Genomic DNA, 20,385 nt, shown 5'->3' on the forward strand with positions numbered 1-20,385 from the left:
TCAGCTCTCTTTTTTTGCAGTTTGCCATCTTTGTAGTTTTGCACAGATGGATGCCCCAGCTTTGATGTTAAATCCTGAAAGCTTCCCTCCATGCAAAGCTTATCACATGTGGTACTATTAAGTTTGACAGGCTTGCCACTTAGGTGCCGTCCGTCACGTTGCGTGTGACACGGCTAAACTGTTAAACCGACATCCCATCACGCCCAACAGATGTTTCGCATCCCGTCGAGCTGAGGCCAGAGCCCGTTGACCATCGAGCGGCACAGTGCTTTTCTTCTCCCATGCTCTGTCTGTTCTACCCGGCGACAGCAGCTTCCTGTGTTTGTTATTGGAGGAGTGGGGGATTGCTGGCTGATAAAATAAAAAGTACAGAGCACACACAGAGAAAAGCAGCTAAAGAATCTCTCTCCCTGACTCACATGGGCGTCAGACACAAACAGATAAAGCGAGGCGAGGAGAAAGAGGATGGCTGAGTGAGGACTGTTCCTTTGCTAGAACATGAGATTGGGTTCCAGAGTTAAGGGTCAACTATTTAGGGTCAACAAGAATGTGCTTACTGCAGTGTGCAGGACAGCTAACCGTTCGGTCATCAGCCCGGGTGTGATATCCAGTTAAATTAATGACTATGAAGTAAACTTTTATTGGGCTGATTTCCAAATCCAGAAACAGAATCAACACTTTGGTCAACAAATCACCATATTCACTCGGCAGCCAATTTTTCTAAGGTCACAATCAACAAAAAAACAACATATTTGATGACTCATTAGTTACTGTTAGACAACAGCTAATGTTAGCATTCAACCACGTCCTAGCTAACATTGACAAAACATTAAGTAGTGTTACAACATACAATAGGGATAGCGTAAATAACTAGCTAGCAGTAATGTTAGTTAGCTAACAGTAAGTTAAGTTAGCTAGCTAACAGTAATGTAAGTTAACAGTAAGTTAAGTTAGCAAACAGTAATGTAAGTTAACAAGTTAATTTAGCTAGCTAACAGTGATATAGGTCAACTGTAAGTTAAGTTAGCAAACAGTGATGTAAGTTAACAGTAAATTAATCTTGCTAGCTAACAGTAATGTAAGTTAACAGTAGGCTAAGTTAAGTTAGCTAATAGTAAATTAGCTGACAGTATTCTAAATGGTTGCATGCTAAAATAAGCTTTGTGACTTAGATGTCAGTATCTCATGTGTGGTTTTGAAGCCTGGAATACAGCAGTACAACACTGCAGCATCCATGCTTCCCCACCTTAGAGGAAAATCAACGTGTAAATATAGTGAATATATTCTTCTCTCTCCTCCACACACTCACTGCATGGCAGCACCCACGCAGGAGCTAACAAGTGGGTTTGCTAATCTCTGGAGACACGTTAGCTGAACACTGTAGGACAAAAAGAGTTTAATTTGGATGCCAAGCCCTCGAGCTACAGACCAACACCATAATCAAGTGAACCACAGCGCAAGAGAAAGAGAGACAGGCAGACAGGGAAATAAAGAGTGAGAAACGGAGAGAAAGACTGAATCTACTAAATGAGAGAGAGGGGAAGCAGAGAAAACAAGACCTTTATCAAAACTCTGTCCTCTGCCAACACCCCTGCAGGGCATTGATCTGGTCTGCATGGCTTCTCCGCCAATGTGGATACAGCACTCTTTCAGAGAAATAAAGGCATAACTAACACAAAATACATACAGGAGTGTCAGTCTCCTCCCGCATTGATGTGGATGATGAGGAAAATGATTAGGACTTGATTCTCGTATTCCTCAAACAAAAGAGAGCTCATGAATAATGCGATAACTGCAATTCTCTGTGTGGCAAACTTTGCACGAGGTTCCCACACGGCGTTGCTTGCCAAACTCGCTGCCGCGCTCTGCGGAGGAAATCAGATAGTTAGAGAAAAACACTGCACATCCTGCCAGAACAAAATTTAATAGAAAAGCGTGAGAAGACACAAAATCATATGTTTTATAAACATAGTGCTAGAGATATTTTCTCTGCATGTGGAGCTTAGTGGTATGACCATGTCCTATCCCAGTGCTAATCACAGAGAAATGTGTCAACCAGTGCAATTATCAGGTTGATTTAGAACAGAAAATATAACTATGACTCATCAAACTTTATAAAAAACATTAAAACACTTCTAATACTACCCTTCAAAAGACCACAAAAAATATGATTTACACAAAGAACTATGTGTACAATTAAGGTTTCTGTCAAAATGAAAATGGTGCTATGATAAACTTTTTTGTGGGTTTAGCCTCAGAAACCTCCTGGATCTCAAGTGATGCTGCGAGGAAACGTTCCTGGAGAGAATTCGTTTTAATGTGACCGCTTGAGGACACATTTTTGTCATTCTTGACTTTTAGATTTCATTACAGGAACCACAATAAGGGCTCACTCTGTGCATAATATAATTGTGAAGTCTATCTGAGATGCAGGCAATGCCAGTTGTAACTTGTGTTTTAAGTGGCAGTGTTTAAATTACAATGGGTTTTATCTAAATTGTCTGCAAAAGCAATTTATTACAGACCTCGGTCACAAAGTTCAAAGACAGTGCACACCTTTTTTTCTTCTTCTTTTGCAAACAGCCCTATATAACAATATTATATTGGAGAAAAATTACGGGAGCCCCTAATTATATTATAATTCTTTAATGTTGTGCATAATTAATGTGTCATTATATTTAGTCTTTTCCTATATAGTTGCATTATGTCAATTAACATATTATCATAAGAGTACTAACTTTAAATAACACAGCTGCCATAAATATGCCAGCTGCCATAATGGCACAGAAGCTGTGTACTTAGGCCTCTCCCCCTCCTCCTCCTCCTCCTCTTCCTCCTCCTCCACCTCTTTCCTCCATCCAAAAAGGGGAGAAAGGAGGCAGGCTTGTTAACTTTATGGGCTTGACCCCCCCTTGCTCTCTCAGTCATTTCCTCGGTGTGGACTGAAACTAGCACACACGGTGCCCTGACACGGTTTGCATCGCAGAGGCACAGTGTGCAGGCGGAGGAGCTGCGGCTGGATGTCAGAGGACCGAGGGGAAATACTGCAATAATCCCTAAATGTGATGAAAATATAAGACTTTTTTTTTTATAATTTCCAGGATAATCTGACCGACACCCACCAGCCTATTTTTTTGGAATTAATATCTTATTTCTGTCCTCAAGGTAGGGGAATTTTATTGCATGTGCTACTCTGAGAAACTTTTGGTTAATTTTTTTTAACGAAATAATTTGATACAAAAACCAGGTTACATTAGGAATTACAAAGATTATGTAACAAATAAATACTTAAATGTAGCTTAGTTATAAAAAGTGGCATCAATATAATATATTATATATATAAAAAAGTAGGCTACATTTATTCCGTCTGTATATCTCTACGTATATTTCCTTTTTTTTGTATTACTTCGTTATGATTTGTTCGTTCAACTTTTCTATTTTAAGATAAAGTTTTCATGTTGTTTATAGTTTGCACCACACAATTTATCAAATATTTATCGTATTATTTCCCCTCAAAGTCATTATATTAATATTATTGTCCATATAACGAATACAGCCAATTAAACGCAACCTGTTACACGACTGTAATTTCTCCAACAGCTCTTACTCTGGAGGGCCACTAGATGGCGCAACGAGTCTCAAAGACTCTTCAATCGGAGCAGTCATTAGTGGAGGAGATAATAATGAAGTTAAACTTTACTTTCCGCTCACTTTACCCTCACATCAGGGAACTCTTTATTTTCTCTTCAGACTTGAAAAGTAACGCAGGGCATTTATAGCGTCTTTTTATTCCACTCCTGCATCGTCATTAAGGGAGAATAATTATAGTGAAACGTGCCAATCAAGTCACCCAGTTAGGTACACGAGCCTGCGCTACCCTCAAATCCAGCCTCTGTATACTCACAGCGTTCTGATTGAAATCTGTTAAAGGAACTTTAATCGGCAGGAAGGTGATTATAGCTTGCTCTTTAGCTTGTTTTATTTTGGCACATAACGTGATGCTAACAAGTCCTTTATGGAAAGACTCATCTGTGGAACCAAATCTGTCCCGTGCTGATGACGTCACGTCCAGCTATAGTTAAATACCATGTACGAGACATTTGTATTAGTGTATTTAACAGAGTCGAGCTTATTGTACAAAGACAAACACAACAGTGTCTGACTGTGGAGTCAAAAAGTCTGTTTCCTGACTGTACAGCGTGCCTGCCTATTAGCTGGCTTGTGGGCTGACCACCCTGCACCTGCTCGTCTGTCTGCTGTGTGTCTGTCTCAGCATCAGTGTCTTATATCATAGATTGGTCTCAAAGTCAGTGTTTGTAGCTCCATATTCTCCCTGCAAAATGCTTTTATTTGGTAATGTAATTGATCAATGTCAATGAAAAATCAGTGCCATTCAGGCAAATTCAGTGGTTACATTTTCTATAGCTCTCACAAATTTGAGTTAAATTTGAACTCTGGGACCTTTTCTCTTTACAACAAAATTTGCCGATTCTTCCATTTCTCCTCTTAAAAAGGCTGCCATTGTCTTCGGCCTCTATTCATAGCCCACTTATAACTGGCACACACTTTGGAATAGTCCACATACTTTGAATGAGGCTCCTCTGCCCACAGGCATGGATGCTCAGGTCAGCTGTCCCCCTGCTGTTGACTGATTTTGCCCTTTTTTTGTCTTCCTGTATCGCCCTGCTCTCTGTGTTTCTCTGGTTAAGCCCTCGTCTCAGCACAGTCGAGCAGCTTGCCACCACATCCAAGCTTGGCGGCAACAGGGAAGCTGCCAAACAGTTCCTTTTTTTAGGGATAGCAGTCACCAAATTACAGCCGCTGGGGCAGTTAACTCCACCCGAGCGCTCCTACCGGACCCGCCTAACACCAACTTGAACACATGAATTTGTGGATGTGTGTTTGTGTGTGTGAGTGTGCCTGTCTGTGTGTGTTTATGTGTGTGGAGGAAAAGGAGACATGGCATAGGGAAATGATGTAGGTCAGCCAAATGACCAGATCCTTTTGGAGGTGGACTTTAGATTTTTGAGAAGAAAATAAACGGATGGTTTACATACAGTGTTTTTGTAAGTGTGTATGTGTGTGTGTGTGTGTGTGTGTGTGTGTTTGTGAGTATGGTCAGGGCCAGCTTGCATTCCCACAAACAAACATTTATGTGAGTTTTACATTGTGTTTTTTTTAGGTTTCAGAGTTTATGACAGCTTGGATCCTGCTCAGAATAACATGATGGTTTTGGGGAAATATAAAACGTAACAGTTTGGGGGAAAACAAACGAACATCCAGTGGTGCAAAATTAGATTTATTTTCTGCAACACAATACTAAAGCATGTTGAATGCCTTGTGCTCCATCAGCACTCTGATCACTTTAAGCTAGCATGTTAAGTTAATCAGCTCTGAGTGTTGACGTGGCGGCAGCCAATACACCAGCGATGTGGTGCCAGCTGGCACACTTGGTGAGCTCCCTGCCCCACCTTAACTCTGCTGACACTCTGCCAGCAGAAGCTAAGGAACAGAGATGCTGCTACGTATACAGAGTTAAATGAGCCAGCATTTTATGTCTTAAATGATAATGGTAGCCATGATGGATTTTATGAGTTAATGGTGATGCCATTGGGTTCAACACAGACAAGAACAGCTGTGAATTGAACATGCTAGCATGAAAAATTATTAACTATTCAACCTGTATCTGTGCAGAAAGTTTGACTGTCTGTGTGGTTATAGCGACACCTTTCCCTCGCCTGTGGTCATGGGAGACCAAACATTGAGATGTATCATGAGTACACAATTATTCTTGGCACCACAGAGAGCATATAGCTTAAACATACGTTTGTTTAGCTTCACAGGGGCAAAGGCCGCCTTGTGGGAACTCTCCTCACATCAAAGTAATTGCAGTGGATGTGAGGCCTGACAAGCAGCCAGCACTTGATGGATCGTGCATATAGGAAATGTAAAGCTAATCTCAGACTACGGCTGTGGGAAACTCAAACAAGTGATGCACTTTTAGGGGTTGATTGTTCAGCAGATGGTGCTTTCAGGAACACCGCATCGTTATATTTCCAGCTGGCATCTCTCCATTCATACATCCATCCATGACTGTCTCCTTTTTTCACCTTTTAAATTTAAAAGCAAACCACTGGAATTCATGTCTTCATAAAGGTGTCTGTCTTCTGGTGCCTGTTGTGACAGCTCTAACCACCTGTAGACATTCAGACCGTTATATAATGAGTGTGTGTGTGTGTGTGTGTGTGTGTGTGTGTGTGTGTGTGTGCTGGCACACCTTTGACACAGAAGGGGGATTTCCTCTGTTTCTCTTCTTCTTTGTTTTACATTTTTTCAGTGCAGGAAAATAATCACTGCTGCAGAGGTGAGAGGAAACACAATTGATCCTGATGCAGGATTAGCTTGATCATGTGGCCAAAAGTATGTGTACACCTGAACGCAACACCCACATGTGATTGTCAAAGAATAGACATTAATCTGCTGCGTCTACTCTTCGTGGAAGGCGGTGTTTTGCAAGTTATTTGAACCTGTCTGCAGGGATTTGTGTTGTGGTGCGTTCAAATTCATGCCAAAGCTGTTACAATTCTGGTCAGTTTGAACTCAGGGACAAACACATGAGCCAGACAAGAATATCCGCTTGCCGTCCAGCCATTAAACCACTCTTGGCTTCTGGAGCAGCCGAGGAAATAACAATTAGGATTTAAACCCTTGTTTGTCTTCGTCTCAGACCGGATATGTGATGCTCACAGCTTAACTTTTAGGAGAGGACAGGGATTCGTACGTGCACACACCAGGGTCTGACATAAGTGGTTGTTACAGCCAGAGACGGTGCAGATTGTGGGATGCAGTTCAGCTTTATCTTCAGGTCGTGTTTACAGAAGCCTTACACATTTTTTCCTGGATGTCTGATCCTATTCCTGTCTCCCTTCTTTCTTAACATCATCTCCGTCCACTGCCACATCTCGACAAACGGCTGACAAATCATCGGTTTGACCAATGACAAATGACTCCACAGATGCAGGGCTGCCACATTGTTAGATTTATACTCCTTTACCTCCCATATTGTTGCAAAGCACAGTTTGCAGAAATTGATGGTGTATAAATAAGTCCGGTGGTGTCTTCTGTGTATATCGAGCTCTTCTTGTGTGTTTGCGTGTCATTGTGTGATGCATATGCCCTCGCTCTGTCCTCTTGGCTGCATTCTTCTGGCCGAGCCCAAGGCCAGTGGTGTTTTTTCTTCTCTGCAAAATGGTATAATTTGGCAGCTATTTTTATTGCAGGGAGGCAGACTGCAGGGGCCAGTTATTCATGCTTCCAGGCAAGGTCCACATCATGCAAAGACTCTTTGTTTTGCTGATTTTAATTTTCCTAAATAATACTTTTATACGTCTGAGTAAAGCTCAAGCACCCTACAGTTGCAATGGGTTGCAAGCATAACTTTCTCATGATGTCCTTCATAATCCAGGACAGAGATCATCACCCACATGCTGTGATGTACATCCTCGGACCACAGCTTGGATTTCTTTGTTGAGTGTTTTGGTTAAGGCTCTGCTTCTGTAGCTTAAAGGATCAGTATCAGTTTAGAGAACATTTTTTTCATGAAGTGTGGAATGAGAAGCATTTCCCCCGACATTAAAAAAGCCCTTGAAACCTCCTCACAGGCTTTATTTTTGCAGCCTCCCTTTTAAGCCATCCAAAGTCGTGTGAACAGTCAGTGCTACTAGAAATATCCAGAGACGTGAGGTGAAATAGGAAGGGCAAAGGTCACGCAAAGTGGCTGAATGGTGTCAAACTCAAGAGGATAGAATTAAGACACATGAGGTACAAATGTTTGGGAATGCTGTGAATTTAGCACCATCAATTCTTTCTTTGTAATTCATCATACTCCTCCCACATCTCCTGCTTTCATCCATCTCCTGGTCCCGTTAATGCTGACAGCCAAGTTTTCCTTACTTTGGCTTCCAATGTAATCGCAATATTGTTCCTGCAGGGTCCTTAAACGTCCCTGGAAAGTCTGTTTGCACGCTAAACATTGGCATCAAGACCTTCTAGCTGCAGGATTACGGAGCTGGGCATCACAGAAGGACTTAACACAAGGTTAGAGATTATTGGGTTTTAGGTCACCCCAGGGTCTAGTGCACGACTGGGCTTTACTTCACAGGATTAGCTGCAGGTTAAGGATCACAATTTCCTGCAGTAATGATCAATTGGCCTGGTGATAATTTGTTTTTCTAGGAATGAGATACAAGGTTGAGTGTTGGAAGTGTTAGTTAGGTCAGTGCATGAAGGATTAAGAAAGGAGAACCGACACACACATGCCAGCGTGTCTGCTGACCTCAATTAGCAGCCATGACATCATGGAGTCTGTGTTTCATGACATGCAGACACATGCACATGCACACAGACACACTCACGCCTGCACACACAGTTTCCCCTCCAAATGAATGGTGGCTTTGTTCGACTGCTCGGTTGCAGGAATAAAGTTTTCCACGGCTGAGGCGATGTCCACGACACTATCTGATTGGCCGGTGAGGAGAGACTCGCTCTCCCGGGAAGTGGCAGGTTGTTCAGGAAGCAGACGGTGACATTGTGTCACTTGTGGTCTAAGTGACTTTCCTTCCCACAGTTGAGTCTTGGAAACTTTCCTCAGGGGAATGAGTCCATTGCTCCTCCTGTCCAGCCTCCGGCTCCTGGTCTGCCTGGGAGGTGTGGAATAAACAGAAGGCCTTTATAATTAAGAATAAGCAGACCATTTCATAATATTCCAATGTCCACCAGCCTCAGCTAAAGCCTCTATGAACATGTTTGGATTATACTGTTGGGGAGCCAATGGGCAAACGTTCGCACGTGGATCCCTCATCATGTCCACCCATCCCACACACCACCCCCTACTCATTGCACACTGTGTCTGAATTGTGCTTTCTCTTATACATTATATAGTCGGGTTGTCAGCACTGTAACTTTACCCATTGGTTTGTGAACCCTCCTTTTGAAGCCTACAGTTCCACATTTTAGTTGTCGCCATCTTGTTTTTTTTAACCTGAAGTGACCTTATTTTGACCACCACATTTGGAGTAGATACATATTGTTATGTCTCAATCCTGGTTGACAGACGGCTGTGATCGCAACCTGTTCAGCAAAGGAAGTAACGCCCTGAAGCGTACACTTCTTTCTCGTCGTTTCACTTTAAATGGGACCATAATTCCAAAAGAATCCTTTTAACTAAATTAAAGATTCAAAACTAGTGATTGAGACCATTGGGTAATAAATCATTCAAGAGGTGGGGTCATTTTCCCATCTAGTTTCATACAATTAAACTTATTTTTGCAGCCAGTGAAGTCGCCCCCTGTTGGCCTTTAGAAAGAATGCTGGTTTAAGGCAATGGAGCATTTAATTCAGCTTTAAAACAAGAGGCTACTATTGTAAGAAATTAGATGAAATAACCGTAATGTCACTCATACATACAATGCCTGCGTAGACCGTTAAAGCCGAACTGAAATGAGACGGTCTGGTCTACCTTTGCGTCACCAATCTCCGCTCCTGTCACCTAGCAATAGGTAGCTAGTGGGCTAACTAGCTAACATAACTAACGTCGCGTAAGTTAACCAATTATTTTAAAGATAATTTGTTTCTAGGGCCCTTTCGTTTTCTTAAACATGTCTAACACTAGCTGTTCGATTGAGTTGAACCCAAAAGTGTTTGCATGCCCGTTTAAAAGTCCGCCATCTCATTTGAATTAGCGCGCAATGCATCTCAGGATAGGGTGGGCCGCGAAGGATGCACCTGATGGATCCTTTGCGGCCTGGGAAACGGATCTGAAGAAGCCTTCGAATTGGGACAGCCTGCGACATATTTCTGTGACGGAATCAGCCTTCAAATACAGCCTTCGAAGGCGGCAGCCTCTGGATTGGGACAGCTAATGAATATAGGGCCTATGGGCTCCCAAGGGTCACTCACATGGTTGTCTGGCTTTTTCTTTTCGTTTTTGCCATGCGCATATTTTAGTCAACTTCCATTAATATAAATGGGGAGGACAAAATGTTAGAAGCATCTTTCAGGGTACAACAGTTAAACAGCTTATGGCACTAAGGCCTTTTTCACACATACACATATACAAATTGAAGACCGTCTGCCCTGAAAACTTTTCAGGAGTTTCCAGATTTTCAGCAGCGCAGTGCATGTGTGAAAGGGGCTATACTGTATCCACCAGTTAAACTAGAACAAAAAATGGTATAACCATAATGAATTTGGCATTTACCGTAGAGCTGTTTCGTTAGACAGCATTAGTTTTAGTTTTATAAACAAGCAAATGATTGTAAAGTTTCATATACAATAAAATGTTTCTCTCCTTCCTTCTCGTGTCTTCTCAGGTGCTTGAATCCAAGATGTTGCCACATTGCTGCTTCCTGTTGCTGCTTTGCGTGGCACGGCTGCTCTCCCCCTCCTCGGCCCTGCCCTTCGAGCAGAGAGGCTTCTGGGATTTCGCCATGGACAGCATGGACAGCGACAAGATGATGACGATGATGAGGGACGAGGAAGAAGGCTCGGCCTTGGAGGAGATCCTCCCCCCTGACGTCCACATGTGCCCCTTCGGCTGCCACTGTCAGCTGCGGGTCGTCCAGTGCTCTGACCTTGGTCAGTGAGAGTGTTTGTGAGGAAAGAGACGGACAAAAGAGAGAGAGAGAGATGTGTCTGCGGTGCTTTGTCATCACTTTTTATTGTGTGTGTGTGTGTGTCAAGATTCTGACAGGAAAGCAAATGAGTCGAGCGAGTGAGCACAACTCGAGCCTCGCATGACTTTCATATCTCCAGGGAGTAAAGTCCTCCTTTGGTGAGAGAGGAATTTCTTTCCCGAGATAATGCGGGTGTATTTTGACAAGGAAAGGCATGCCTTTGAGGGATTTTGTGTTCCAGACTTTGTGTGTAGACACTGGGTGGGAGAGGGGAGATGGTTTGAGCAAGAAAAGAAGAAAAGAAGGAAGGATGAAGAGAAAATAAGAGAGATTGAAACGGATCAAAAGAGGGGAGTTAGAGGAAGACACAGCAGCAGGCTAAAAAAAGGGCACGGTAATGGGAGGAGGTGAAAAGTTGATCATTTCCTCACACTTAAGGAGCTGTTTTGCGTCGTTTTTGGGATGTGGACGGGATGTCTAATGGAAACCCCAAACAGGAAGGCAGGATGGAGGGATGAATGAGTCAGTTTGAAGATGGAGGAGAGGATTAAAAGTGGATACAGGTTATGTTTACCTGTACAGCTGTTTTAATAGCGGGATAAGGAAGTTTCCAGACAAGGATGCAAACAAGTTCTCGCCAAATCCAATATGATTTCCACGATGCCTTCACAGTCTGTCTTTGACTTTATTTTAGTCCTATTTCCATAAAGGCAGACGCTACAATTTCCTGACCATGCGGATAATAAAAGCTGTTCCCCCTCTGTCTATTCTTACAGCACCAAAGTCAGTCATATTCATGGCTATAAGATTCTTCACATTATACCAGCTATATAACTCTAATAGGCTGTCTGTGTTTAGACATAATGGTTTTGTCGAATCATCATTTTACAAGCTCTATATATTTACTGTCCCCGGTCTCGCTGCAGCGGGTAAATGTGGAAGCGTATAATTTCCGCGATGTCAAGTGCTTATTTAGAACAGATGTATTTTCGCGGTGGCGTCTGTCTCCTCTCAACGTGCATCCCGGCATTATGTTGGGTGTACGTGTTGAGGGGTGCTAGGGGTTACGGAGGGTGCTAGTTTTGTCAGTTTGTGGTACTAGGCTTTGAGATTTGCGGCCGATATGGTGGAAGCGCTGTGGTTTGGGGGTTTTAGCGGGTTAAGGGATTCAGATAATCAGGGTGTTGGTGGAAGCTTTTGCAGGCTTCTTTTCATGTCTGATGCAGGCATACAAATTTGAGGCTGGCAGGATGCACGCGGAAAGCTGCAGGTGTTGAGTGCCAGGTGGATATTTCCTACCACATGAATGCACCTGGCAGCATTCTGCACCTCTCACAGCAGCTGTAATAACTTTATTACTTAGAGGAGGAAATCATAGAGACTGAGCTTTAAAAAGTACATCTAGGATTAAACTGCTCCTCTACAACTTTACTTAATCTACTCTGCTCTAAAATCATGCTAAATGTCTTCAACCTTTAACGCTCCACTTTGGCCTATATTGCACCAGATCTCCCAGCACCGCCTGGACGTGCCAGAGGGAGCTGCTGCGGGTTTGATCCTGTGTGGTGACTTGGAGGGTGTGGCCCAAGCCATATATCTAAACTTAACTCTGGATGGACAGCTCTGGGCAGAGTCCTGTGGATCAGATGTGGGTTTGGTGGCAAACTGGATCCCAGTGGGACAGCTGGCGCTCTCTCTCCCACCAGCAGGGTCTGGTTGCATCATGGTCGCGGTCCAGGTCGTGGTTCTGGTCGGAGTTCGCTTACCGTGGCCTGTCTGCTCCACCGACCACATCTGATACAGTCGTCCACGTGGCTCTGTGATGTGGGCTTGTTAATGAGCTCTGGTTTCTGTGTTTGTGCGGGTGCTGAGTCACTTTTCCAGAGAGAGTGGAACTATGCAGGTGGATTTTAACGCTGTATACTCCCATTCTTAGCCTTTATGAATGTATTCCTCAGTATTTATAAGCTTAAAGGGGGGGTATTATGCTACTTTTAAGCTTCATATTTCACTCTGTGATACCTGTTGAGTAGCTTAGCATAATTTACAGTTTTAAAAACTCCTGCTCTGTGCAGGCCCTCATACAGCCTCTGCCTGAAACGACTCAGTCAGCTCTGTCCCCTTTAGGAAACCTCGCCCCTACAAGCCAGCTTTCTTCTGATTGACCAGCTCTACGAAGCCTGCTGAGGCTGCACTTTGTGACGTCACTATGTGTGTAGAAAAAACTGTGTGAAACCTGGCGTTGACAGCAGCCTGCAGACTGAGCTGAGAAGCCTGGGGATTACTCCAACATACTTTTACCTACAGATTTGAAACTTCACCCACGTTTAGTCTGGACATCCAACATTGTGTAACTATATATTTGTCTTTAAATGAAAACAGCATAATACCCCCTCTTTAACAGAAATTTGATGCAAATTGTAACAACTTGTTAGCAGGTGTTTCTGTCACAAAAGACACTTATGCTCCCAAAAGTCAACTGGCAGCTCCACCACTCACACATGAGCACACACAGCTTGTGTTTGTCCATTTGTAGAGTGTGTCTGCCTCTCTCCCTTTCATTTTATATGTGATCCTGCCCCTGGTATTTAACGCACATCCTTTGTGACTTCTGTCAAATCTAAACCAGATGGAAAACATCTGGTGTCCCCATCTGTGTGAGTGGAATCTGTGCGTGTGCGAGTCTGTGTCAGTGACAAACCAGTGATGCTAGTTATGCGCCGCTTTGACGTCTCTGGGTGACCTCCACAGTTGTGTCTACGTCCACCTCTCATTAAAATAATAGATGCGGATGCCCAAAGTGCTCATTTGAGACTGTGTGGGCGTGTGATTGGGTTGATTTTTAGGCACGATGACGGTTTTAGAAACACACAGTGACTATTTATTTTCCAAGGTCTATGTGTGACTAAGATATCCTGAGAGCGTGCCCATTGAGACTGGTTTTTAGGGTGTTGCTTCACAGTCACCCATGAAAGCCTTTAATGGAGTATGATTCCCTTTTGTGTTTTTATTGGGCTCTCCTCAGGTCTGACCGAGGTGCCAAAGAATATTCCTCTGGACACCAAGTTCCTGGACCTGCAGAACAACCGTATCACCGAGCTCAAAGAGCATGACTTCAAAGGCCTCACTAACTTATACGTAAGAGACACACACATTTATAATGTCGCTCTCAGCATTAAATCAGCCTCTTAAGGACGTGTTAGCTCAGCTTGTATTGGCTTCAGCAGTGTGACATATCATTATGACTCCCCCGTTTCCTCTGGAGCTTTATTTCCTTTCTTTTTTCACCCTCCGCCGCCCATCGCTCTGAGAGCTTTAATTGTATTAAGTTAGAGCCCTGAAGCCAAATGGGAGTATTCACGCTCACATCCTCGCCTCACTTAGTCAGAAAGGCTTTTCTCACTCTTGACCCGCATTCAAGAGCGCTGACCAAGAGCAATATTAAGTCTGGCAGCTTAGGAAACGCAGACATGACATTATACAACAACACCTCTATTGAGGTCTGTTTATGCTAGCTTACATCTGTCTCCATCCTTCAGCCAGCGCAGGTTAAAACAGAGTCTGCTAAGTGATGGGCTTCTGTGAGCTGCTGCTGCATCTGTTTTAAGTCACTCAAACACATTCAGAGGATGCAAACACATCTCTTTGTGAATGTTGTGTGTTCTGTCAGAGTGCTACTCATCAAATATAGTGGATGTTAAATTTCACTTCTCCATGGTAACTGTGTTTTTCAGGGTCTGTCTCTGAGGAATAACCATATTTCCAAAGTCCACCCCAGAACATTCATGCCTCTGAAGCACATGCAGAAGCTTTACTTCTCCAAGAATCTGCTGACCACCGTCCCCAAGAACCTGCCCGCCTCTTTGGTCGAGATGAGGATCCACGAGAACCGCATCAAGAAGGTGGCAGCTGGAGCCTTTGCAGGACTGGGCAACATGAACTGCATAGGTCAGAAAATGCTGATGACTTCATCAAATTCAGGCTATATAATGTGGTGCTCACCGCTGCCTCTGCCTCTGCGTAGCACTGGAATTGCAGAAGATTAAAGAGACTGTATTTTTATTTCATGCCACAAATTTCCCTTTCATCTTCCAGAAATGGGAGCAAACCCCATCCAGAACAGCGGTTTTGAGCCTGGAGCATTCAAGGGACTGAAACTGAATTATCTACGTATATCAGAGGCCAAACTGACAGGGGTGCCAAAAGGTAACAACTCATCTGTGTGGCACGAATGCTAACATATTTACAATGTATCACACTGTTATCTAAAGTATTGTTAAAGCAATTGTTCAGCAATTTTTTTTCTTAATGTATCATTCACTAAGATTCATATCATTCATTTTTGTCTATTTCAAAGATGAGGAAACAGCTAGCCTGGCTATGTTAAAAGTAAATAATCTGCTTAACCTCACTAGTTAAGATGTTATAGCTTGTTTTTTTTAATCAATAAAGTCATGCATTTGCTTGTTATGTGACATCTACAACGACAGCAAACATTTGAGGAAAATCACTGCCCCAAGCAAAGAAATAGCCCAGCACTTTTAAGGGCCTGTGTCCACTAAAGGCATTTTTTGCATCTATTTTCGAAAAAAAACAACGACGGTTTTCGGTGCTCGGCGTCTTCAGCTCAAAAACGCCCTAGGCGTAGGCTGTTTTTTGTTGCTGCACTCTCAGCACTCTCAGCTGAAAATAGTTCAACTTATGGAACACCGCCAAGCTCTTCAATATTACTTCTCCCTCACCGACCAATCAAATCAAGAAGGGGCGGGACCAATGACTGTATATCTAGATGGACGGCCCATCTCCATCTGCTCTCATTGTACCAGCCAAATTAGCCACCGTGATAGGCGCTGCCCTCTTGCAATGGTGGCATCATTTGGAGCCAGAGTTGCGCGGTAGAGATCGGCGGGTGGAGCCGCTGTAGCCACTTCCACTAACCAAAACACACAGTTGAATTACCGATACAGCAAAGATCCCGTACGTTTGCGTGTTTAACAGCAGAACAGCTTCTTTGTGTTGGTCTGTGTTGGTTTGTGTTGATGCCAGGACACGATTCCTTTCCATTGTTTTTATATTTACTTTGTAAAATTTCCATGAATGAAGCAAATATTAAGCACTGGGTGGCTGTGGCTCAGTGGTAGAGTTGGTCGTCTTTCAATCGGAAGGTCAGAGGTTCTCCCTCAGGCTACATGTTGAAATGTCCTTGGGCAAGACACTGAACTGTGTGAATGGGTGAATGTGTTATGTAGTGTAAAAGACTAGAAAAGCGCTATATAAGTACAGTCCATTTACCATACAGACTTAACTGTCACTACCAGGGCGCCGCCAGACAACTTTCGTAACCTAGCAACAGTAAGTGCCGGTGAGAAGCACTCTGAAATTAAGGATGTGCTGCCAGTGCAAAACAAATGCCGTTAGTGGAAACAGGCACTAAAACAGCATACTGGCATTAGTACACTTTAATTTCTGGATGAAAACAGACATCAACTGTTAATTAGTGAGCTGTAGATTGTCTGATAGATTTTTGACCCTTGGACAGAGCTAGGCTAGCTGTTTTCCACTGAATCCAGTCTTAATGCTAAGCCAGGCTAATCAGCAGCTGGCTTTTCAGTAGCTTCATATTAAACTGACAGCTAAAAGTGTGGTTTCAATCTTCTCTAACTCTCAGCTATGTGCATGTCACATTATATCAAACTACTCCTTGAAGTGCCTCTAACAAACAAAGTGTCAACATGGCAATAAAGGGCTAAGTGGTTTATGACACAATAACTAGCCTTACAGATATGTTGTCTGGCTTCCAGATCTCCCTGACAGTCTCCATGAGCTTCATCTGGACCACAACCAGATCCAGGCTGTGGAACTGGAGGACCTGAGCCGCTACAAAAACCTGTACAGGTACGCTATGTTTCATACATTTTGCACATCAACATCATTCTCATATCTTACCATAACTCATCTCTTGAACCTTTGGGGGGTTTTGCTTTCATTTTTGTTTCATATCCTGTGGTTTTTAAGAAATACACCCCAAGTCAGCAGTGCCCCTCAGGGGTAATAATATGAATTACACTGACATTTCACTAACAAGAAGCATGATAACTGTTAGTTTAGGCCTGTGTAGGCTTTCTGACTCTGGTCTCCACTGTCATCTAATGTAGGATGAAAACTTTCGACACATACCTTGCTGACATTTTGACTTGTCATAGGAAAATCACAGACCTTCTTTTCTGATCTGTTCCTTTAATACACTTCACTTAACTTTGACCAGCTTTCTACACCTATTATGAGGTTATTTATGTTCACAGGAGCATTGCCAGGCTGCTTTGGACCTAATTCCCACTTGGCTTAATAACCCCCTCTTGCAAACACATTTATCATGGAATTTGCAGTTTAGTTAAAAAACTAAATGTACCATGCAGTGGCCTGTTTTCTGCCTATTTCTAAAGTTTATCCTCTTGTCTCACTTTTTCCAGGTTGGGCCTTGGCTTCAACCATATCCGTAACATAGAGAACGGCAGTCTGTCCTACCTCCCCAGACTGAGAGAGCTGCATCTGGACAACAACCGCCTCACTCGTGTTCCTAAAGGCCTCCCAGAAATGAAATACCTGCAGGTACATTTAAAAACGCACATGTTTTGTCGGCCATCTTCGTCTTGATGCTTTACTCACCCTCCCCCTGCTTTCTAGGTGGTGTACCTCCATTCCAACAACATCAATCAGGTGGGCGTGGACGACTTCTGCCCTCGAGGATTTGGGATGAAGAGGACGTTCTATAACGGCATCAGCCTGTTTGCAAACCCCGTCAACTACTGGGAGGTGCAGCCCGCGACGTTCCGCTGCGTCAGCGACCGGCTGGCCATTCAGTTCGGCAACTACAAAAAGTAAAGACAGGGGGATGATCAGAGATTGACAGAGTGAAGGGAGGAGAGGAGATAATTTAAATATTGAATAAAACCTGAGAGAGGATGAGAGGGACTGATGAAATAGAATGAGTTACAATCACATAACTTGAAGGGAGTGGGGAGCAAAGCGCTTGCAGTACTTCACCTGAGTTTTCGCATTTTTGAATTTTAAGATTTTGAAAGTTTTGCCATCAGAAATGGATCAAATGGAGGAGAGTGTCTAAGAAGAATGTTTCCCAGCCTAAAATCAATGAAAAAAACGAGTACTGAAAACTTGTGAAGCATTTCATTCCATATTTTTTACACAATAGCGCTTTATTTGATAGAAGTCATATTTGTTTTAACAATTACGAGTAAGAAAATAGAAAAGCAATGCCTTATAGTTTTTTATATATACCTAAGAAGGTGCTCTGTATGACTTTCTGTGTGTGTGCTAATTTAGGAGATACATCACATTGTGCCTGTGTCACTGGTCTGAAGCCGCTCGGCCTTCAAATCGGACATTAAATTCAACTTTATTAACAAACAACTAGAAACAGATTCTCCACCTTTTACAGACATAAAAAACTATTATACAAGTAGAATCAATTATTCAAATTTAGCAGTTCACAAACACTTTGTATATATCATGGCAGTTGATTGATTAAAATTGCAATATGTACATTTTAAAATTCACGGCATCATCTTTTCTTATTGACTCGAGGTAACTGAACCAGCAGCCTGCCTGTGTAAGGAGTCTGTTCTGTGCCTTTACTAATACTTTGCTGCCTGTATGATATTTTAATGCAGTATTCCTCGAGGGGACACTGAGGTAGTGGGGGTTTGCCCCAGTTAGAGAAAACACACATCCGCTTTGCTTTGACACAATGAAGGCAGTGTGTTTACATAGTGCTACAAACTACAGTAGTGTTGATGCATTGTTTTGCACAGTTTCTTCTGTTATGCTTTATCTGCTTCAGGGTTATCAGAGGGTTAGTCTGTTTACGTTGGTAAACCTACGTGGATCTACTTTAGCCGTATAAGTATTCTGTCCTGTCTCTGTTCTGTAATCTGACAAGCTACTGCTGCATGTGAATAAAGACTTTTTTAGCCTGCCGCATAAAGCCAGAGAACAACTGATGCCCTTAGGTTGGATGCTGTGTGAGAAATAAAGAAGAAATATCACTTGTGTAGAGACATTTTGAGTCCAAACTTCATAACACAAACACAAAAAGCTCAGATTACTTTCAGTGTGTGACAAAAACTGATTCTTTGAACATTTGTGGGATTAAAGGAGGTTGAATTTTCCAAAATCCTGAATATTAAACAGACAGAGATGAACCTACTGAGGAAAGAAAGTCACCAGGGCCTTAAAAGGCTTGAAAGTGTCTTAGACCTCGTTCAGACCTGGTATAAACATGTGGTTTTTGTCATCGGATCAAAAGTGGGCAGCCTTAAGTACAGGTAGGCTTAACCCAGATATATACTGTGCTTGCTGTTAATTACGCCTTCCCGTGCACATGATGGTTGCCACATGTATGTTTGGAGCGTCAAAACACTATGTGTATGCGAGATGCAGTGTGCACATGAACGGTAGGGGCAGTGTAGAGGCAGAGGGGATGTGACAGATTCAACACAGCAGCAAGGACAACAATGGCAGAAAGTTTTGAAAAAGCTGATAAACCAAGTTATCCACATCCGTACGATGTCCACCACATCTGTCCACTGACCACACAAAAGCTGTCGCTATTTTTGCTGTGATCTCAGAATTAACATCATAGTAACCTCCTCAAGTGACGCTATGACAGTTATTTACGTCCCGCAAATACGCTAGTTGCATGCGGCCTGAGCTCTCTGGTGCTCCCTCTAGAGGTATCCACCATTAACAGGCGTAGTGCATAGACAACAACGTAAATAACTATGTTCATGATGCAGTTGGGTGTGTATGCAAACACAAGGTTAAACAGCGAGTATATCTCCGCCATAGAACTTTCCTCTTGTGATCGGACCGCTAAGGACACATGGATAATACCAAATTTGAACAGGGCCTTAAATTCAAATCTACAAATACTAACCTGAAATCTTTACTGTGTCCTGCTTTATATGAACATGTCGTCTGACATATTTAGACAAAACATAATGTTATGGCATTTTTGCATCAGAGTACAGAGGTACGCTGTTGTCAACAATGACTTTTTTACACTAATAAATGAATGAAAATGTACAAAGTGTTTAATCAGTTTAAAGAAAATGTCACTTTTCTTCTTTGCTGCTCTTTCACAGTTGTGTCTTCAGCATTAACGGACATGCACATTAACATAATGAAAAGAAGGAAAGGGAAAAGGAGGGAACATAACCTCAATGGGTCTGCCCAGAGCTAAATAAGAACTTTTTAAAACCGTAAATCATGCTACTCCAGAGGAATCTCAGAGTTAAAAGTATGGAGCTGGAAATAAGGATAATAGGGCCCCTTTAATGAGACCAACTGTATACTACTACAGATATTTGACCATGTCTCTTTCACATTTTCACACTGACGATATAACAACTTGCAGACTAAAATAATGACTTAATAAACTCCATAATTTAACCTAGCAGGTTTGGTGATGTGTAGAAGTTGTTAAACCATGGTTTAAGTCCTGTGTTTTCTAAACCAAAACACATTTTGCCTTCTGATAAATAATAATTATTTTATATGGTCAAATATAAATCATCACTCAGTCACCAGTGGCAAATTCTAAATTTGCTGTCCCTTTTCAAATCTGCCGCTTGGTGCGTCACCGCGGTGCGCCGCAGCCTCTGATTCACCGCCACAATGAGAGCTGATGAGGCAC

At 42.7% G+C, this 20,385-nt stretch overlaps 1 protein-coding gene across 2 annotated transcripts; it reads left to right on the top strand.

Moving 5' to 3' along the window:
* Positions 1-2,947: 2,947 nt before the first annotated feature.
* On the top strand, positions 2,948-19,383 carry bgnb (biglycan b). Of its 2 annotated transcripts, none has more exons than XM_069660509.1 (8): positions 2,948-3,165; positions 10,371-10,635; positions 13,699-13,811; positions 14,408-14,621; positions 14,769-14,879; positions 16,475-16,568; positions 17,144-17,282; positions 17,358-19,383. In XM_069660509.1, exons 2-8 carry the CDS (start codon positions 10,386-10,388, stop codon positions 17,553-17,555), a joined length of 1,119 nt encoding a protein of 372 aa, XP_069516610.1. In that variant the 5' UTR covers positions 2,948-3,165; positions 10,371-10,385; the 3' UTR covers positions 17,556-19,383. The 2 variants fall into 2 exon arrangements, with proteins under 2 accessions (XP_069516610.1, XP_069516611.1); XM_069660510.1 differs by lacking the exon at positions 2,948-3,165 and adding an exon at positions 8,079-8,097.
* Positions 19,384-20,385: the final 1,002 nt, after the last annotated feature.

This window comes from Semicossyphus pulcher, unplaced genomic scaffold, assembly GCF_022749685.1.
Source record: "Semicossyphus pulcher isolate SPU_LCO1_2020_fin unplaced genomic scaffold, fSemPul1.0.p SCAF_13, whole genome shotgun sequence".
NCBI lineage: Eukaryota > Metazoa > Chordata > Actinopteri > Labriformes > Labridae > Semicossyphus > Semicossyphus pulcher.